Here is a 19,755-nt window from a genome sequence, read left to right as displayed (position 1 = left end):
GAGCCGTGCGACTTGGCGAGGCTTTCGTGAGTAAACAAGCAGAATCATGAAACCCAAACGACGAATTTTCGAGCTGCTTAGAATCCAGCACTCCGATCCGCACCTCCTGCCTCACTGCAGTGACGTCACAACTAATGTGCTAGACGTTCCCCTGAGGAGCCATCACAAAACGCCTCTACGCCGTGGGGTATATATTTGTTTTGTACAAAAAATATGCTTACATTGCTATAAATGTTCACAATAACCCACCCAGGTCGCGTCTGCAAAAGAGCTATATAGCTCAGTAGGCCTCACGTGGTAAAATAAAACATATTTGTTTCAATCGTGTACTAGATTCCTCGCGGTGAGTGATAAATGAAATCTGACCCTGGGTGATCCTTCATGAACCCGCACCGAGCAGCATGGTGAAGCATGGTGAAAACAACCCGCGTCACTGACGCGGTGTGGGGAAGCCATTTATCCAGCAGTGGATCGATCAATGACTGTCAAATAGTAATAATATTATCGTATAATTTTTACACCGATGTAAACACCCCCCCCCCCCCCCCTTTAGTATAAATACAGCAAAAGACCACGACCTAATTCCGCTCCACAGGGCTCTACGCTGCAAACCGAGGCCCCCCGAACCGGCGTAGACGCCCGGCACGAAATCTCCATGAGCGCAGTCATCCCGGTAGTACGTTAGGATCTCGTATCACGGCTTAGCGCTAATTGACTTAGTTATGTCAATTGCAGTTCTTTAATGCAATCGAGCAGCTCTGAATTTAATTTAAAACTTGGAACGCCGACTCTGCTCTGGCTCGCGTCCCCAACGCGGGAGCCATCGCTGGCTGCCGTGGCGCTTTGCTGGCCCCTTCGCACCCGACCGGCGAAGGAACGTCCCGCCATCGAGCGCGGAAAGCGGCGGCTGATGGATGTCGTCCTCGCTCATTGGTGAAGCGTGGCCGGGGTGGGGGGGGGGGGGGTGCGATGGTGGTGACATGGCCCAGCGACAGCGCGTTTGCCGCTTAAGGCAGAGGCTCGCGGCTCGAGCTCGGCAGCCACCCCCCCTGGTTGACGCTGTGCCCACGTATCAGCCGTACAAACGCGTGCCGAGTGTGCCTGTGAAAACGGCTGGACGTCTGTGAAAAAACATCTTCATAGCTCGTCGGATTGTGATTCTGTGTCGCTGTGGACGTTAAAGGTAGCCTGGACTCATGGTCCAAATTTGCCGAAGTTTGATGAATGGCTTTCAAATTGCTGAGTTGGGAAGCCACGTAGCAACGTTCCCCTCCACTGGTAGACTTTTGCCCACTTGCAGGCCGATGCTAATTTCACCTCCATGCCGCACATGGACAGCTGCCACCGGGGGTTTCCTGCCGCTGGGCGACTCGAGACTGCTGGAATAGGAGGCACGGCATCGATTTTACGTTATAACGACGACAATCATGATGAAGATTTCTCGTGTAGATCAGGAGTTGGATCCTACAGCCCGTGGACCGTATCTCGCCTTTGAGGCCTACCACATATGGCTCCATGAGGCCCACCACTTCCAAACGGCCCACAAAGGAGGGTGCCAACTCCTGAGCTACAATGCATTGGGACATATCATGCGAGGAAATAACTGTACAAGAGGATAACTACGTGCGAATTCATTGTCTTGAATGGTGGAGTATAATTATAATTATTTCGTATGCACCATTGATAGAACCCAGGTGGTTTAATGCTCTGGGTAGACATTTCTTAGCAAAGCTACCTCAACAAGAGAACATCCTGAACAAGTGCGGATGCTACCCACGAACTATATTTGCCCATCTCTTTTAGCTGCACTAATCAGATATCGCCAGGGAAATATTTTCTTGAGCAAGCTAAACACTGCGTTTATAATTTCCTTACGCCCAGTCTCTTGACTTCGCTGCAAGGGCCTCTTGCACGAGACGTCCGTATTCGTGTGTGAGGCCCGCCAGAGGTACCTGGATACCCTATTCGGCCAAAGCGGCAAGGAAAATGTTCCTCACCACGGCTGTAGACGCCGAGGCCCAGGGAAGACCTTGCAATGAAACGCCAGGTTAAGCAGCTAATGAGGATGAGAGGGCTTTCCGCGGATTGTGACCTCCGTTTAAGACCCCGCGATGTCAATCATGCAGCCAGCGCTTCACCGTTGCGTATTACCCTCACAATGGGGTTAGTGTGTTTTTCCCCACTCACAGGTTTATCGAGAAACGAACCTTATAGCAGGACCCCGGGGTCCCGAATAAACGGAAGTCTAAATCGTAATTATTTAGTTTATTTTTGGCGACTCCGTTCCACCGCGAACATGAACGCCGCGACCCACCTGGCGCGGATGATTCTGTTGTTGTGTCGTCCAAGCGCAGCAGCGAGGACGAATGCGCAGAAGAAACAAAACTTTAATTATCGCATCGTGTAGAGCTCGTCGAGTGGGACAGATCGCCGTATCGTTCGCCTTCAACAGACATAAAATGACGTCGCAACGCAGTTGATGCGAGAGCCGGGGGCTTATGGGACCCCGGGGTCCTGCCATAAGATTCAAATAACGACGGTACTTTGCTCGTCGGATCTCAGAAGCTAAGTCGTCTTTGAGCCTGGATGTCGCTTGAAGTGGCAACCACCGTTCACAATTGGTATTAACGGTTGCTGTGCACAGCTACGTTGTTGGCAGCAGAGGGACGTGCGGAATTCGACATTGTTGGGCCGCACTTCTATGCTCCCGCGTCTATGCTGCCTGCCTTCAGCCTGCACTGATGAGCGTGGCTTCTAGCAGGTGCTCGCTAACAGCACTTGCTCCAACAGTCTGTTAAGGCTATATGGGGGATCTTTGTGTCCCATGGCCCGGGAAGGGAGTGCGAGCGATGTTTTGCCGTGCAGCCCGGCGCAAGCAAGTTACGCGTGGCGTGCGCGTTCGGTAGTTAAAAACGACGACGGGAAAATCAAACACTCTCTGGGTGAGTGTTCGTACCTCGTGGTCAGCCACCACCCCAATGTGGAGCGCGAGAGCGGGCGCACTGGAGACCCGACGGGAGGGAAGAGCCGCCCCGGTGTCTCTCTGCAGCCCCCACGGCAGTGCTCAACTGTGTCACAACAGCGGCTAGGGGTAGGGTCAGGACGAAGGGGCCTAATTGGCTAGTAATTGGAATTATGGTCTCAGTGACTCCTGCTGTTCGGGGTTTGGAGTTGCCATCTAATTGGCGTGCGTTGTCGGCATTAGACTCGGGATAGGCCGGTGTGTTGTAGGCGCGAGCGTCTCGCTGGTCGGGCTCCGCTCTCATTGAGTCGATCGTGACCGGTTCCGTCGTCTCAACGCTCCGTGCGTTTCCTTTGTGCCTGGCGCGTGCACGCCGCTGGCTCGCGGGGGATTCTTCGTCCGTTCCTTTGGGGAGGGACGGTGAGATGGGATGAGCTGACAGCCGAGTATTTTCCCCAGAAGCTATCCAAGTGCTTTGACGTTTTAGCCGTCGCTTAAGGGCCGTGCTTTATGGATGCCGCCCTGAAAAATGCATAGCACTGCGTCTGGACGAGATGCACAGTCAGAATCGTTGGATTTCGCAGAAGCCGTGAAATACAAATATACATGAGTCCACGCTGTTTCTCAACAGCAAAGAGTACCGCCGCTTGGCCAAACAAGCACCGGGGGCCGTTCTCATTCGCGTCGATGTTTCCGATATAGCGGTGGAAATTCCACATTACTATAGTAGCGCCAGTGTATCTATTGCTCAAGGCTCACTCCTTCAGGCTCCCACCCATCCAGAGAGGCATACGAGGGATTTTGAGCTTTGGCTTCACGCCTCCGAGTGCTCGATCAAACATTGCATCCGACTACGTGAAATATGCGAGCATTATAATTGTGATTATTATTAATACAACGATTCACTTTCCACAAAGCGATCGTGTGCCGAGTCGCCCCCGTCCGAACGAGATTTGAACTCGTGCGGCCGATGATAACGATCGCAAGCGACGGCGTTTTCGCTCCGCTAAACTACGCAAAGCGTCATGTCAGATTTGCCAAATTGCAGCCCTGCGGTATAAAAACGTCTGCAGTTAACAATTAAAATCATCTCGGCGCCACCACAAACTTTGCAAATTGGCACGTGGTGCCGGGGTCTCGAGAGCCGGGTAAATGTTTGTTTCCAGTGTCCGCGTATTGTTGCCATGCTCTCTTGCGACTGTTATTTCTGTTTTAACTCACGATGCCGTGAATCCCGCGACCGAAACACGAACACAAAAAAATGAAAGGACCGGACGAGCAACGAGATTCGGAGTGGGTGCTAACCGTAGCGTGGCCTTGTTGAAATGGGAGTGGGGGGGTAGTCACAACGCCGCACGTGACGAGTAAACGACGCGATCTGCCCTGGCTCACCCCCCCTCCCTCCCCCCGTCTGTGCTTCAAAATCAGAATCTGTATTTACACTGGAGGAATCCGATGAGCTATAAAGCTCTTTTTACACAGACGTTCAGCAAGGACTGCTAAGAACGTTGCAACGACAAACAACATGAAAGTACGACAGGAGTTGAACGTAGGTGAAGCCCACTGGGGCATTCGCTTGTTTTTCAGAAGCCCCCTGGCATCAAGTGATGGCTTACAAGGAGAGGCCGAGGTAAAGCCACGACTGATATTAAATACTGTACCGTCATGTTTTGTTTGGTTGACTTGACTAGACGACTTTAGAAGGGGGTCTGGACCTTCAACGGCAGCTCCCCCATCCCACCCCCCAATGTGGGATGGGGGGAGCTGCGGATCCGTCCCCGGCGTGGAAGACGCCGCCAGGTGCAGCTCCAAGCCTCACGGCCGAGTGAACCCGGCCCCTGGCGCGAGGCCCGCCGTTGACCCCCGCCGCTGACCCTAGCCGTCCGCCGCCGACGCCCCTGCCCTCCTGTTCACTCCGCGGGTTTTGGTGGTTACAGCGCCCAGCGTCTGGCCACCGGCGAAGGCTGCGCTGCGAGCGCACGAGCTCGCCTGACCGTCTTCGCGGATGACCGCGGCGATGCTCGGCGTGTGTTAAATTAATCATATCACTTTTAAATGATGATAATGTTGTGAATTATGCTGAAAACTCATTATTGCCATCACCATTGTCGCAGCAGCAGCAGCAGCAGCGTCTCTCCGGCAGTCCAAGTGCGCACCGCTCCGCTCTCAGATTGCGCTATAAAAAGCAGCGCCGCAGGGCTGTATGCTCGCAAAGTGCTAATCAGAGCTCTGAGTTTTGGCTTCTAAAAGTGGGAATCGGTCGATTGGAGAGCCTGCAGCATCGGTGAGATAAATACGGGGACACGTTTTTCTCCTTTACCCGCGCCTCCACCTCCCCCGCACTCCCACCTCGTGTCTGCTTCTCCATCCCCTTCCAAATCCGCTACGGCCACCAGACCTTCTCAGTCTTCGCACCCTGCGTCCACATCGTGGAAGGACTCTTGCACCATTATCAGAATATATATTGTTTCTCATAGTATTTTTCTCTTATCATGCTTGTTTATCCAGGGAAGCCTCGCTGAGTCGCATGACTCTTTTTGCTCAGGAGGGTCCTGCCAGATTTTCGCATTAGTGTGGCGATGATTGCCATGCAGAATCCAATTGAGTAATATGCACGCATTTTAATTTAAGTAGCAAATTCGGACCATGACGCCGGCACACGGCGGCCGACTCTTGCGAATGACGTCACTGGAACTTTAAGGTCAACTGTGAAGCAAACAACACGTGGTATTTTAATGAGTAATACCACAGCACGGCAGTATTAATCGGGCCAGCCGTTAGATTCGAACCGTGAACCTCTGCAACAAATGGTGAATGCGCTACTGCTCGGCCTTGTTGCTACCCTAGAATCATCATAGTCAACAGCAGCAAAATTACCATAAAGTAGTATGAGCACCATCTATCAAAGAAATCATGAATATCAATCGTAATGAGCATTCATCATCAATCATCATCATCAAGCAGCATTACCGTAATACATGTTTTTTCAACCACACGGCCTTCTGAGAGTGCGCACTTCCAGATGCATACGAAGCAGCTGTGATGTCCGCTTATCTGTTTCGTTCAAATGGGGGGTGGGTGGGGGGGAATGACGGCGCGCGTGTATGTATGTTGAACTTCTTTCACACCGTACGTAGCCAACCGTGCTAATCGGAGGCACGCATTGCGCGCTCGCGCCAAAGCCCCGCGTCCTCGCGGCGGGGGGGGGGGGGCTTTAATGCTTCGGCCGAATATAGCTTTGCGCAGAGGCTGGCATCGGCTTAGTTATGTAAGTCAATTCCTCTGTTGTGCCAGCGTCAATCTCCCATCCTCTCTCTGCGTTCTCCGCTCCTGAGATGTGTGATAATTGCACGCACGTTTGTGAATCGCCTTGGTCGTCATCATCATCATCGTCGTCATCAGCCTTGGTCGATCCGCTGCTGGATGATGGCCTCCCTATACGCCACCACCATTTCTCATGATCCTGCGGTCCAGTAAGCCGCCGACGAGCTGCACAGGAGCCGGTTTCATCGCCGTATCTCCCCGGTGCACGTCCTCCCAGAGACCCGGACGGCAGTCCTCCTTCGCCTCGACTCCGTCAATCATCTTGACCATCTGCCATCGTCCGTTCCAGCGACGTGTCCTAGAACACGCGCGTCAATGTTTATCCAACCCTACCGATTGAAGCGGTGGGGCTGGCGATGTTTTTGTTGTTGTACCCCTACGGAGTTTCAAAGGTAATCGTACAGCTTCAAAAACAAAACTAAAAGGTCGACGGAAAATGTGCTTGAATAGCAGTATCCGGTGAAAGGGTTTAAAAATCGGCAGATTAAATCGCGAGTCTCGGTGAGTATGATGCATGTAACAACACTCAAAGGCAAATATACAACTGTGGCAGACTCGTGGGGCAAGTGCTGCTAGCGAGCACCTATCCGTGCTGCAGAGGGTTTGCTGGAGTCAATGACACCACTCAGCCACGAATGCGTTTCTCTTCCCGTTGACCACGCTGCTGCACCACGTCCTCGGGTTAAACTGAGTCGACCTAGAGCGGGCCCAGACAAGGTCGGAATGGGAATGACTGTGGGTCTGTGTGTGTGCATCGGGGGCTGTCGTGTGCCCGAAACGACGGGCGGCAACCGCTCCAGAGCGCTCCGCATCACGTGGGCATCACGCAGCACGCTCGCACAGCGTGTACAGGTGCTTGTCTTAAACGACATTTGATTAGGTTTGGCTTTTATATATACGTGCATATATTGTATATATTGTATATATGAGCGTATACTTATAAAATAACATATATTCTTTTAACAGTGACATTTTAGTAAAATTCATATTTTAAATTGAAGATGTAGTTTGATTGCCGTGGGTCGGCGAATGATTCGTGGCCGACTCAAACGGCCGAGGATTCTCTCGCGCACCATCCGGGAAGACGTGCGTTGTGGTGCCGAATGGTTTGGCCCGTCTCACCCCCTGATGGTACGGTCCTCTTACCCGCTGATGGTACGATCCTCTACTCGTTAAAAGTGCAGTTAGTTTAACACGTAGAAACGTCGTACTCAATTTGTAAATGTTGTGGATTTACTCTCCAACACACCGGTGGGCTGAAGTAGTAAGTATTTGACGTTTTGTTTACGTGACAAATCCATTACTAATTGGCTGTGTCGGGTGGTGGAGGGTTACGACACGTTTAATACTTACGCGATTTAACCCAAAAACCTTTATTATGAAAAATGCAGTTGCCCCCTTTGGCTGTGTGGGAGCACTGCGCTGAAAGAGAATGGGAACTTGAGATAAATCTTTCCCCGCCGAAAGCGATTGGTGTATTTTTGGTGAAAGAAGATCTGAACTGGCACTCCAATGCTGCCGATGCCCTGTGGCGATTGAAACAGCGTTAGAGCACGATTGATTCATTCACACACACATACACATATTTGGAATCGAAGGCACATCATGGCGTGTGGTGATCCAAGGTCGCTTCCGATTGATTCCAGTTTTCTAAATTAAAATCCACCTTGCAACTCGAGCGGTGTCTCCGGCGCGAAGGGGCTTCACTCACTGCCAATGTGCATCTCGCAGCCAATCAAATCAAATGTAACAAGAGCCTCGACACAAAAGGGGCTTCCGCCGCTGCGTGTCTTGGCTGCCGAGACACACGTCGTAAGCACGGCCACAAAAGCAAACCCGCAGCTCGGCACTACGAGAACAGAAAAGTATCTGAAAGGGGAAAAAACAGCGGGATTATGAGTATGAGCTGCACGCTAAGATGCCATCGCCACTCCTGCGCATCCAACACACGACCTTGTGTGTGGACGTCACGCAAAAATTGTGCTGTAATGTCAGTAGCAAGTGATATCAGAACTGGCCCTGAGTCTCTATCAGCACTGGGGAGAAAAAGGCGGCTGGGCGTGGTGCTGGCCACCCAACCCCTCTTGTGCCATGCTGGCCTTAATAAGTGCTCACTGTCAACACTGGTCTCAACAACCTAAGCAGGATCTTCATTTCGCACTGAATAATTTCCGAGTGGCAGCAAGACTGGAATCCGCACGCGACTTGAAGCTACCTCATCGCAGCAGGTATACTGGATGTGGTGTGCCACTGCACAACCGAGCTGTACTGGGGCCGTGCCAAGCCAGCCCTTCATGGCTCAGGTGGAGATAGATTAGTTTTCCGCTGCAGGAGCTGAAACCCCTCAAACGACGTCACACGCGTTGAATGTAGATGGCACGGTGACGCCGTGTTCTCACGCTGTGCCCACTGACGTGACGAGCAATGAACGTATCATTTGTCTCCGCCCCTGGCTCTGCTTGGCCCCGAGCCAGCTTCCGTTTCTAGAATAAAAGCTAATTTCTTCAGAACTGCTTTTTGTGTTTAGAATGTCCTTCCGCCGTACCTCCGATTTAACGCGGTTGGTGACGTACCGTGCGGAGGAAGCTCATCATGCGTACAGACGCACAGCGTGGTTCCACCAACGGGCAGCGTAAAAACCACCCACGCTGACTCGCGCCCGACGAGCCAGTGGCGATGTGCGACGGTGAGCCACACAGCGGGGCATGGCCTTTGTCTCCGTGTGCGCGAGCGCAGTGCGTCGCAGTGCGGGGCCAAGGCTTCCGTCTGGGTGCCTACACCTGCGTCTGCAGGACGGGGTTCTACCGCCCGAGAGCACACGCCAACGACACCGGCGGTGGTGAGTGGCGCAGCATCGGCGGGGGTAGAGACGGCGTGGGTTGTACTTTTTCTTCTTTTCTCTCTCTCTTTCCGGGAGACGCAGCGCTGACCGCTCCGCGTTTCGGCTCGACGCTCTCGCCGGGTTCTGTAGAAGCCACGATGGGCGTTGTGCACCCTATCGATATTGAGCTGAACGGGCAGAGCGTCTTCAGATGCCGGGCAAAAGCCAAGCGGCAAGTGTGAGCGAGTACGCCTGCAAACACATTTTTTAATCTCAAGAATCATTATAACGATAATAAAAATGAACAGCAAAACAAAACGCGAGTTGGGCAATACGTGTGTACAGTGAACTTCTTTCGCGCTGTACGTAGCCAACCGTGCTAATCGGAGGTGCAGGGGAAGGACAATATTTGAGCGTCAGATTGAGCATCAGCGTGTCACTCCGTGCGCGAGGCCATGTCAACCGCCGTGACGACCCCAGCGCTCACGCCGCGTGAACCTGAGCACGTGCTCAGTTTGAGCGAATTTTAATGATTTAGATGGAGGCTGTCGAGTAAAGAGGTGGGAATATTGGCAAGAATGTTCCTGGGGTGGGGGGCGAGAGGCCGTTGGCCCAAGTCAACGGTTTCTGGTTATACAGGAGGTCGTGGGTTTGATCCCGACCCTGACGCTTGTATATTTGGAGTTTTCATGTTCTCCCCGTGGTCGCGTAGATTTGTCTACGGGTCCTCCACATTTAGTACTTGGCTGCTGTAAATTTCCATGCGCTAAGCCACTTCGTTGAGCTATCATTTGTGATAGCAAGGTCGCTTCTGGTAAAAAAAAAAAAATTCGGCACTTGTCAGCTCTGCGTCATCATCCGCCGACGGTGCTGAACAAGATGCTGGCTGAACGCTCGCGTGCCGCTCTCCGTTTGCGCTGCCTCGCCGAACCTGAGGCCCCACGCTGCTCATTCCGCTAAAGCCTCGGTGCCTCCTGAATACAATCTCGTGGCGCGGCGCCGTGGGGCTATCGTGTGTCGTCGGCAACACGGAGGCAAGCACGTGTCATGGGATACGCTAATGTAAAAAAAAATATGCACACAAGACACGAACAAAGTTCCCCCGTATAACCTTAACAGACTGTTGGGGCAAGTGCTGTTAGCGTGCAGCACCTATGAAGGCCACCACGGCACACAAGGGGGTTGGGTGGCCAGCACCATGCCCGGCCGCCTTTGTCTCTCCATTAGCAGAGTTTACACACCACACCAGGTACTCACTTGAGGCCGAGTTGACTTCGGGGAGGCCCAGGACCGGTTCAAATAATCGTCACTGGTGTTGTCCCGTGAGCGGGATTCGGGATTCGAACTCGGGTCGCCGGGTTCATAGCACAGCGCGCTAACCACTACACTACATATACGAACAAAAGCTATTCAGGATTGATGTTGGGCAGTCATACATAGCAGTGTCTGTGATTTAGTAGCACTGGCCCTAGTTTTTTTGACGGATTACAAATGTTTAACCCCTTTTAGACAATGCAATTTTTTCAGGCGGGTACCTTGCGTTGCGTTGTTTGACCAATTCCAATATGGAGTGTTTTGTTAGTGACATGAAAGCAGATTACCCGGGTTAAGCGCATGCAATATCAGGGGCGAGCGCTCACAATGTCCGCACAGATGGGCTCACAAAGCAACTTGCCATACTGCCACCTCCTGGCCACTGTGCAATGCAGCGGTGACAACTCTCCCGTGATCCACCAACCCTAGCCCCCCACAGTTCCGGACCACAGGCGCCCACCACCGCGTCCAACTAAGACGATGGCAAATCAACAATGGCCTGCAAGTTTTATTTATTTATTTTACATGTTTATAATTCAACATAGGCGTTCAATAAAGGCCCAGTGGCTGAGCTAACAAAAAGTGGGCGGGAATCACAGTGGAGACTATAGCGGATAAGCACGTCCACGTGACCTTGAACAAGGTTAGCCGAATGTCGGCAGAGATGATGCATGGGAGTGCCCAAGTCTAGGAATGCGAGGAAATAAAATGTTTAGATGTTTTTTTTTTATACATGACAGAAACAGCTTAAAGATCAACCGTGCATCTGGAGAAGCAATCTCAGTAAAGGTGGTGGCCACGGGTCTGACCCCAGTCCAAGCTGCGATGGCTGCATCGTCATCATCGACATCACCACCATCATCACCATCGTGTAATCATTTTCACACTTCATGTGTCATCGCATCTCTAGGCGCATGCAAAATTGGTTTGATATGTGAACAAAATGCCTACCGATCTATAAAAAAAAACACATACACACAGAGTATGACCAATCACCATCCGTCCACGTTCTCATGCTATGCAGGACTAACTTTTTTACGTAATTTGAAACAAAAAAAGTCTAGAACAAATCCATTCTTCAGTTTGATCCAAGGTCGTCCAAGGTTAAATTCCACGTGACCACTGGGAGAGAGAGACACACATACTACAAATTTACAGCAGGCGTCAGGATCGGGATGGAACCCACGACCTCCTGTATACCAGGCGAGAGAAATAACATCTCCTAACCACTGCGGCTTCCAGTGGCTTCCTAAACGTCGCTGCTGTCTCGGCAGGGCATGGCGGCGGCGGCGGCTTTGGCACCGACGGTGTCGGCGGGGTGGAGTGCGCTCCGTGCGCCGAGGGCTGCTCGACGTGCACGGACGGCCGTCCCTGCCTGGCCGTGCTGCTGCCCGCCCTGCGCCTGGCGCTGCTCGCCGCCGAGCTGCTGTGCGCGCTGCTCGTGCTCGCCAGCATGGCCGTCGTCTACCGTTGCCGCAGGAGCAAGGTGAGCCGCAGGAACAAGGTGAGCCGCGGGAACAAGGTGAGCCGTGCCAACTGGCACGGTGTTGGAGCCGGGCGTCGAGCCGATCGATCGACCAGGGGTGGCAGACCGACCACTCGTCCTGTTCCCACGACCGGATCCTAGCAGGAAGATAGCCATAGGCAGAAGATGTGCTTTGAACAACGGCATTGCCTGAAACTTCACCCATGATATCTGTTTTCCTTCTAAGACCACCAGTGTTGTTGACGAGCTCTGGGCGTCGCAGCTCGCCATGCCACTGGACCGAGCCACTGACACGTGCGGTGCCGGTCTAAGCTAGTACGGGGCCTGCAGCATATATTGTTATAAAGGGGCCCGACATTAAAAACATAAACATTAAAACACATGTTTTACTTGCATAGAAAAGTAATTCTATTTTTTTCATTTGCTATACAGCCAGATAATACGACAAATCGCTACCCAGTCGTTCATTAAAGTTGAAGGCGGTATAGTACTATAGTAATAGAGCAAGTGCAGAATCACCGGAATTGATAGCTTGAAGCATTTAGCGCAAGGGCCCTTGAAAGTGCGGGGCCCGTAGCATTTGTAGCTACTCTTGCTACGAGGATAATCCGCATTGGGCACGTGGCGATCGTGTGGACCCTGCCTGAGCACTGGGGTCCTCACGTAAATCAACTCCACGTGGAGCCTTTAGTCAGGTTAGGGAAACGTTCTGCTGCGATGGACGATTGGCGAAGGGGGCAGGGCTGTTATTGACAAACGTGTTACGACAAGCACAGTTAACACGCGTTGTATAACACAATTAACACGCGCTATATAACGCGTGTTAATTGTACTTGTGGCAATGCAGTATCGCGAGACAGGTACAGTGTAACAGGCAGCAGAGAGGGGGGTGGTCCTGATTCAAGATCGCGCGAGCGAGAATCGATCGTTGGAATTGCATGCGGATGTGATGCTTGTGGTACCGTTTACTCACGGGGACAAAAACGGGGTTGTAAAACGAGACGAAAAGGTGCGCCGACGAGACGGTGAAGACGACGCAAAAAGGCGAGCAGATTCTAAACACGAAGTCTCAATTCAAAATCGTGACGGCTCATTGGATTCGGCGGAGGTGAATCGTCCCGCGGCTCACCGGTGTCCTTTCGTCAGAGATGAACGAGAGGATTGGTTCGTGTGTAAAACATGCGAGACCACTTGGGGAAACGCAGGGAGAATGGTGTTTGAGAAGAGCCTCCGATGACGGCGCGGCATCGTTCCAGAGCCTGGCCGTCACGAGCGTCAATTCTACGCTTGGAGCAAGGGGGGAGGGGGGGCACCGCGGTTCTTCGAGAGCGAGTTGAGTCAATTTCAGTCAGAGTCGTCTTTACCGACGCAAATCTAATAATTCAGACGGTTGCAAAAGCGTGTCACGTACGCACCCGTTCTCCCGCATTGTGTCAATTTCCAGTTTAAATAATGTCTCAAAGGTGAGCGCCGTGAGAAGCATTGATCAGAAACCTCATCGTTTTTATTTTGCCGGCCCCAGCATAGCCCTCCTTCCACTGTTTCATCACAAACACGTGGTCGTGTTTAATCCATCACGAGCAACTGCTCTCAGCGGGGGCAAGGGACTTGTCACTCAGCGATGCCTGCAGCTGTGATTGGTGACCCCGTGACCCCCCGGGCGCGAAAGATGAACCTCACCCCACTCACTCGCTCACTCACTTAACCAATCATTCACCGCTCGCTCCAGACACTCGCTTTACTCTCGTCTCGTGTCCCATCTCCCAAGCCACACTCTCACTTTACTCACCCACTCGATGCTTTGCTCGCTCGCTCACTCGCTCTCTCACTCACTCATCCATTATATTAATCACACCCAACACCTCGCCTCCACACAGGCTTGCCAATTAACTATCGTATCCGATAACTCACTCGCTCAACCGCTCACTCACTCACTCGAAGTGAGTCGATCAATTAACTATCTCCTTCAAAAACCCGCTCGCTCAAAACCCGAACGCAATCAACACACTCACTTACTCAACCACCCACTCAATGAACTGTATCCTTCACTAACTCACTCACTTTGCCATGCCCGTCATGAATTCACTAAATCACAAACCCTCATTCAATGAGCGAACTCACCCATCAGTCATTCACCATCATTCACTCCCCGCATGTGAGCAAAAATTACGTATCAAATCTGATTTTTTTATTTTAAATGCCGTGACTCCAGGTTAAATAGAGCATGTATTTAATATCATACATATTTAAGGGATGGAGTGATGGCACAGTGGTTAGCACACTGCAATGAACCCAGAGACCTGAGTTCAATCCCTGACCATGGCTACCGGGTGTTGAGTGATATCTGAACCAATCCTGCCTACCACCCCACCCACCTTTCACCATGCCCGTACTGATCACCGCGCGATGAAGTATGGTCAAACAATCCCCATGACTGGCGCGCTGCGAGGAAGCCTTCATCCAGCAGTGGATTGACTAAGCGCTCTACACCGCTAAATATTTTAAACGTTCGTGACGCTCGCCGCTGTGTCACGCGCCGTGACCGACGTCATTCTTCCGCGCGTTGCCGACCGTCAGGGTCGCGTGTGGTGGGGCATGTGGGCTACTGCCACATCGTCCCAGATGCCTGGCCCGCTCGGAAGAGTAGGCCAAACACCCTCTTAGAGCGGCTGTCTAGAGCGAGCTCTCGTGGAGGCCCTCCGGCCGGCAGTGGCGTGAGCAAGGGATTTCAGGGTTGCGCCTTTACCTCCCCGACTATAATAAGACAGAAAACAAGAAGACTCTCTTCACAATTCTGGCAAATCGCCTGATGACGCTGGCTGTTGTAATCACCAGCGAAACGTCGTACTCAAATCGGAAATGTTCTTGTGGGTTTACTGCCCAACACACAAGCAGTGTGCTGAGGTCGTTACTGATTGGCACGTGCTGTTTACGGGACAAAATCTTACTAATTGGCTGCGTCGGGTTGTGGCGGGTTAACGACACACTTGTATTTATTTACACGATCTAACCCCCAAAAAAACGTTTATTTCGGGTAATATTGTTGGCGAAAGCCCTACGACTGCTACGTGATTTATCTCGCGCTGTTGCCGTGATCGTCTTGCAGAACATTCGCTCCTCCGGGCTCCTCCTGCTGGAGGTTCTGCTCTTCGGCTCCTTCCTGCTCTGCTTCCCGGTATCATTCTCCCCGTCGACCCCGTGGAACGCATTCACACCACAGAAATGGAACATCCCGGTCGGCTGTTTTGTTGTTGTTGTTGCTATAAGTAGATTTGTTTTCTTTGTCATCCTGGACTCACAAGACTCTTGACACTTCGTAGGTGTTGATGGTTGTGCTGCGTAGCTCTCTGAATAACGCCACGATAGGACCCGAATAACTTCAGTTTTCAGTTTATTTATTTCAGTTTATTTGGTATAGCCCTGTGAGTCATTCGGCTCTTGAATCGGGTGCAACCGCAACAAAACAAAAAACAAAAGCATGAACAACAAAACATCTTAAAGTGACGATGCGCAAACAAAAAAATCCAGGATAAAACTGCAAAGTCTTCCAGAAAAAAAGCACCGTACACCAACGTTGTGTGCAAAAATCACAGTGGGGTGCAAGTCAAACAACAACAACCACAAGACAACTTAGATTAAAGCCATCAGTCTAACTCTGTACTACAACAAACAAAACACACCGCAGAGCCGAATTACTCTTCCAGACGGCCCCGGATGCATAAACGCACGGACACGAAACCTCACCTGCAATGAGGGGGGCAGGTCGAAGCAATACATCGCAGTGTTTTCAATTTGTAGACGTGATGGCTTCGTGCCACCTCCGCAGGCACGAGAGGCACCACCGTTCACTGGGACGTTAAAAAACAACCTTTCTTGAATCCAGGTTTCACCACCAAGTGTGACGATTCGTTGTCATCGGCCAAAATCGTTTTCAGGAGGGTTCCTGTCTATGAGGTCGTTTGACCAGTTTCTTATATTACATTTGAATCGAAGTCGACGCTTTGGCCACTCCACATTCCAGCAGGCTTGGCGAGTTTTTGATTCTAAGTGGTCTACCAGCCCCTGCCTCCAAGGCACCGGATTGCAGAAGTGTGCCAATTCAACCAGCCGTATGTTCACACACACAGACACATATGCACGTACACGTGTACGCTTTTTAATTATCAATTAAGAATTGAATTTGGGGTCGGGTTCAATGAAGATAATGGTTCTACCCGATCGTGTCTGGCTTAGCCAAACGGTGAGATTAGCACTCGGCCTGAGCCCATGATGAGGAGAGAACGCTGGTGAGCAGGAGATCCGGGGATTCACAGAGACGGAGTTGCTGCTCGTCCTCTTGGTGACTTTGGACGGTGAAGCAGTCAGCTGTTCTCTCCTCTGGCCAGGCCATTCACAGAATAGTCACAGCGTTCACCGTGTACGTATTGTCAGTGTTCTTAACGGTTGTTCGTATGCAATCGACTTCGTTCGCAGGTGTTTATGATGCTGGCCATGACGTGCGCTTGCTGACGAGCACTTACGGGAGGAATGGAATCGCGCTTTTTGTCTCTTGCTGCCCAGGTGATCATCCTGTACTTTGAGCCGGGAGCTCTGCAGTGCATGGCCCTGCGCTGGGTTCGCCTGCTCGGATTCTCCATCCTGTACGGCACCATCACCCTCAAGCTGCACCGGTGCGTGGCGCACGGATACACAAAGACAAAGATCCCCCGAGTAGCCTCAACAGACTGTTGGGGGGCAAGTGCTGCTCACGAGCACCTACGAAGGCCGGCACGGCACACGAAGGGGGTGGATGGCCATCGCCACGCCCAGCCGCCTTTGTCTCCCTAGTGGCGATGTTTACACACTGCACCATTTACTCATTTGAGGCTGAATCGACCTAGGGGAGGCCCAGGACCGGCTCGGATAATTCTCACTGGTGGTGGCCATGAGCAGGAACCGAACCCGCTCGGACACACAAAGACAAAGATCCCCCGTACAGCCTCAACGGACTGTAGGGGCAAGTGCTGTTAGCGAGCACCTACACACGCACGCGACATCGCGAGTGGCAGTGTGCAATGGTGCCCGCTCCCCCCGCTGTCGCTCTCCAGGGTGCTGAAGGTGTTCCTGGCGCGCACGGCCCAGCGACTGCCGTACCTGACGAGCGGACGGGTGCTGCGCATGCTGGGTCTCATCATGCTGCTCGTGCTGTGGTTCCTCACGGCGTGGAGCGCCGCCGCGTGGGAGAACCTGGGCCGGGGCGTGCTGCTCGTGGGCGTAGGCCAGACGGCCGAGGGGCTGCGCTTCACACAGTGCCTGCTCAGCCGCTGGGACTACATGATGGCGCTGGGTCAGTGTGCTCTGCTGTGTCCGTGCGCGTGTGTGTGTTTAAGTGCCGTTGCGTGTAAACATCAACACTGGGGGAGACAAAGGCGGCGGCCGGTTGTGGTGTTAGCCACTCACCCCCCTAGCATGCCGTGTTGTGTGTATGTAAGTTGAACTTCTTTCGCACCGTATGTAGTCAACCATACTAATCGGAGGTGCAGGGGACGGACAACAAACTGACAGTACTTGCCCCAACGGTCTGTTGAAGACTACATGGGGGTCTTTGTATACTTTTGTGCGTGGAGTGGTGTTGCAGTGCTTCGTGTACTGGGCTGTCCACCTACCTGAGTTCAATTCCAGGTCATTGCAATCAGCAGTACGGTATATGCCTAAGATACATTTAATGGCAAAATAACTTAGAACTGAATCGTTCATAGTTGCGCTTCATTGGCCATATATGAGATCATCATCAGTAGCAAGTGGTGTCTGAGCTGGTCTGTTGTCTTCCCTCGGTTGGCTCAGCCTGAAAAATGTACCTGGTGCAGTGTGTAAACATCAGCAATGGGGAGACGGTGGTAGCTGGCCTTACAACCCCCCGCGTGTCATGCTCATTTAATCAGGGTCTCGCTCAAAATATTCGCCCCAATAGTGGACGAGGCTATATAGGTGATATCTTGCACCCAAGCGATAACTGGAATTACTAATTCTTAGTTGCGCACGTAATTAATGCGAGGCTTTAGCGTCCCAAAGCAAGATTTTTTATGTTTATAAATTGGGCTAAAAGATCCCTTGATTGCGACTGCATATGCCTTAAAATTCCAGCGTTGCTTTAGACATCGGAGAGATCCAAATCATCACACGCATGTGGTACAATAAAAAATAATCGAACCCAATAACATGACAAAATCAATTAATGTTCCGTGATGAAATATTCAAGCCCCTGAGAGTTCAATGCGTGTGCATTATAGAGCACGCGATAATCAAGAAAAAGATGAAATTCCTCCATAATACATAATGCTTACATTCAGATACATAGCAAAGTCGTGAATTGTATATTAGAATAATGTACAATACTAGGCGTGTCTTTTTTTAAATTCCAACTTGGCTGTTGGAATCTCTCTCTTGTGTACTGTCGACTGATGTAATATGAGTCGTAGTTTTTTTTTTGTTGGCTTAGATCGTATGTAGGTGCAATGTCAATCCTTTAACTCTAACATCCACCACCAGACAGAGCCAGTCAAATACAGTTGCCACGTGCACAAACGTGCAAAGTGATTTGGGTTTTTTTCAGTCAAACTGGAGGAATGTTGAAAAGCATGGAACATTTTCTCCATATTACAGACTGTCAAAATGTAGTCTTTTAATGTCTCCATTTGCCTGTGATTTGACAACTTGATTTAATTGTCTCCGTTTGGTGGTGGAGGGTTATTGTTAAACTAATCGGCATTCTACCTACACGGTGATCAAACTCAAAAGCAACCAATTATGAATCGCAATATTGGTTGTGAAAGCCTACACATAACATTGATGTAGTAGTATCAAATGACTACACAGCATGTGCCCACGCAGATTTAAAATAAAAAATAACACTTTAATAACGATCCATGCCTACAATGTACCTTGAAGAATGACATCGCAGTGCTGTACAAATAAATTGTAGACTTTAAGCGATGTCAAATTAAAATTGAAAAAAATAATCAGTTTTCACGTTTAATTTTAGTCGAACGTAATGAAGGAAACAGAGAGAGGGATCGCTGCGGTTGTTTGCGCATCATAAACGAAATCCACTCCGCATTGCCTTCATATTGTAAGCACACTTACACCCGTATCGGCAAGCAAGGGCACGCATGTTCTCCCACCTTCATCCATAAGCGCCCTGACCGTAAGCACGTGCGCACCGCGTTCGGCGCCGTCGTGTACTCAGCCGGCCGTTCATCCGTTGTGGTTTGTTTCTTCCACGCTGACTCGGGATGATGGCCACGAGTAATGAGAGCGGCAACCACGGGATGCAATGCATCCTGGGGGGCGTCCACCGAGTAGATGAAATCGGCTCGTGTCGGGGTGCCAGTTGGACTCTCACTTCGCAGGATCGCGAGAGATTGGCGGCACGTGGGGAAAGCCTTCATCCAGCAGTAGATTGATCATGGCTGCCGATGATGATGATGACAATGGCTGACACGCCGCACTGCGCTGTTGCTTCTCACCCACCACCCCCGAACTCTGACCTCCGCCTGCTCTGTTAACGTCCCCCCCGTTGTCCACCACTGTCCTCTTCCCCTCGCTAGCGGAGTTCCTGTTCCTCTGCTGGACCACGTACCTGTGCTACGCGGTGCGCACCGTGCCCTCCGCCTTCCACGAGCCCTGGCACATGACGGTCGCCGTGCTCAATGAGATGCTGCTCTCGCTCATCTTCCACATCCTGCAGTAAGGGCGTGGAGTGTCTGGCATCTCTGGCTTCGCGTTCTTTACGTGGCGTCGCGTTGCCACGTGGCCCGCGTCGCGTTTCCCCGTTTCGCGTCCTACGCTGCGCGATTCACAGTGCGTCTC

The 19,755-nt window shown here is 51.6% G+C and overlaps 1 protein-coding gene across 1 annotated transcript in view; it reads left to right on the top strand.

Annotated features, from left to right (window-relative positions):
• The window catches only part of LOC144939099 (metabotropic glycine receptor-like), a 55,511-nt gene that overhangs the window by 23,623 nt on the left and 12,133 nt on the right, over positions 1-19,755 (top strand). Inside the window, exons 3-8 of the mRNA XM_078866671.1 lie at positions 9,023-9,125; positions 11,696-11,907; positions 15,014-15,082; positions 16,468-16,577; positions 16,995-17,233; positions 19,494-19,632. Of these exons, the coding sequence (XP_078722797.1) occupies positions 9,023-9,125; positions 11,696-11,907; positions 15,014-15,082; positions 16,468-16,577; positions 16,995-17,233; positions 19,494-19,632 (872 nt within the window). The remainder of the gene's footprint in view (positions 1-9,022; positions 9,126-11,695; positions 11,908-15,013; positions 15,083-16,467; positions 16,578-16,994; positions 17,234-19,493; positions 19,633-19,755) is intronic.

Source organism: Lampetra fluviatilis, chromosome 2 (genome assembly GCF_964198595.1).
Source record: "Lampetra fluviatilis chromosome 2, kcLamFluv1.1, whole genome shotgun sequence".
Classification (NCBI taxonomy): Eukaryota; Metazoa; Chordata; class Hyperoartia; order Petromyzontiformes; family Petromyzontidae; genus Lampetra; species Lampetra fluviatilis.
Note: the sequence above shows the minus strand (reverse complement) of the source record. Positions and strands in the feature narration are given on the sequence as shown.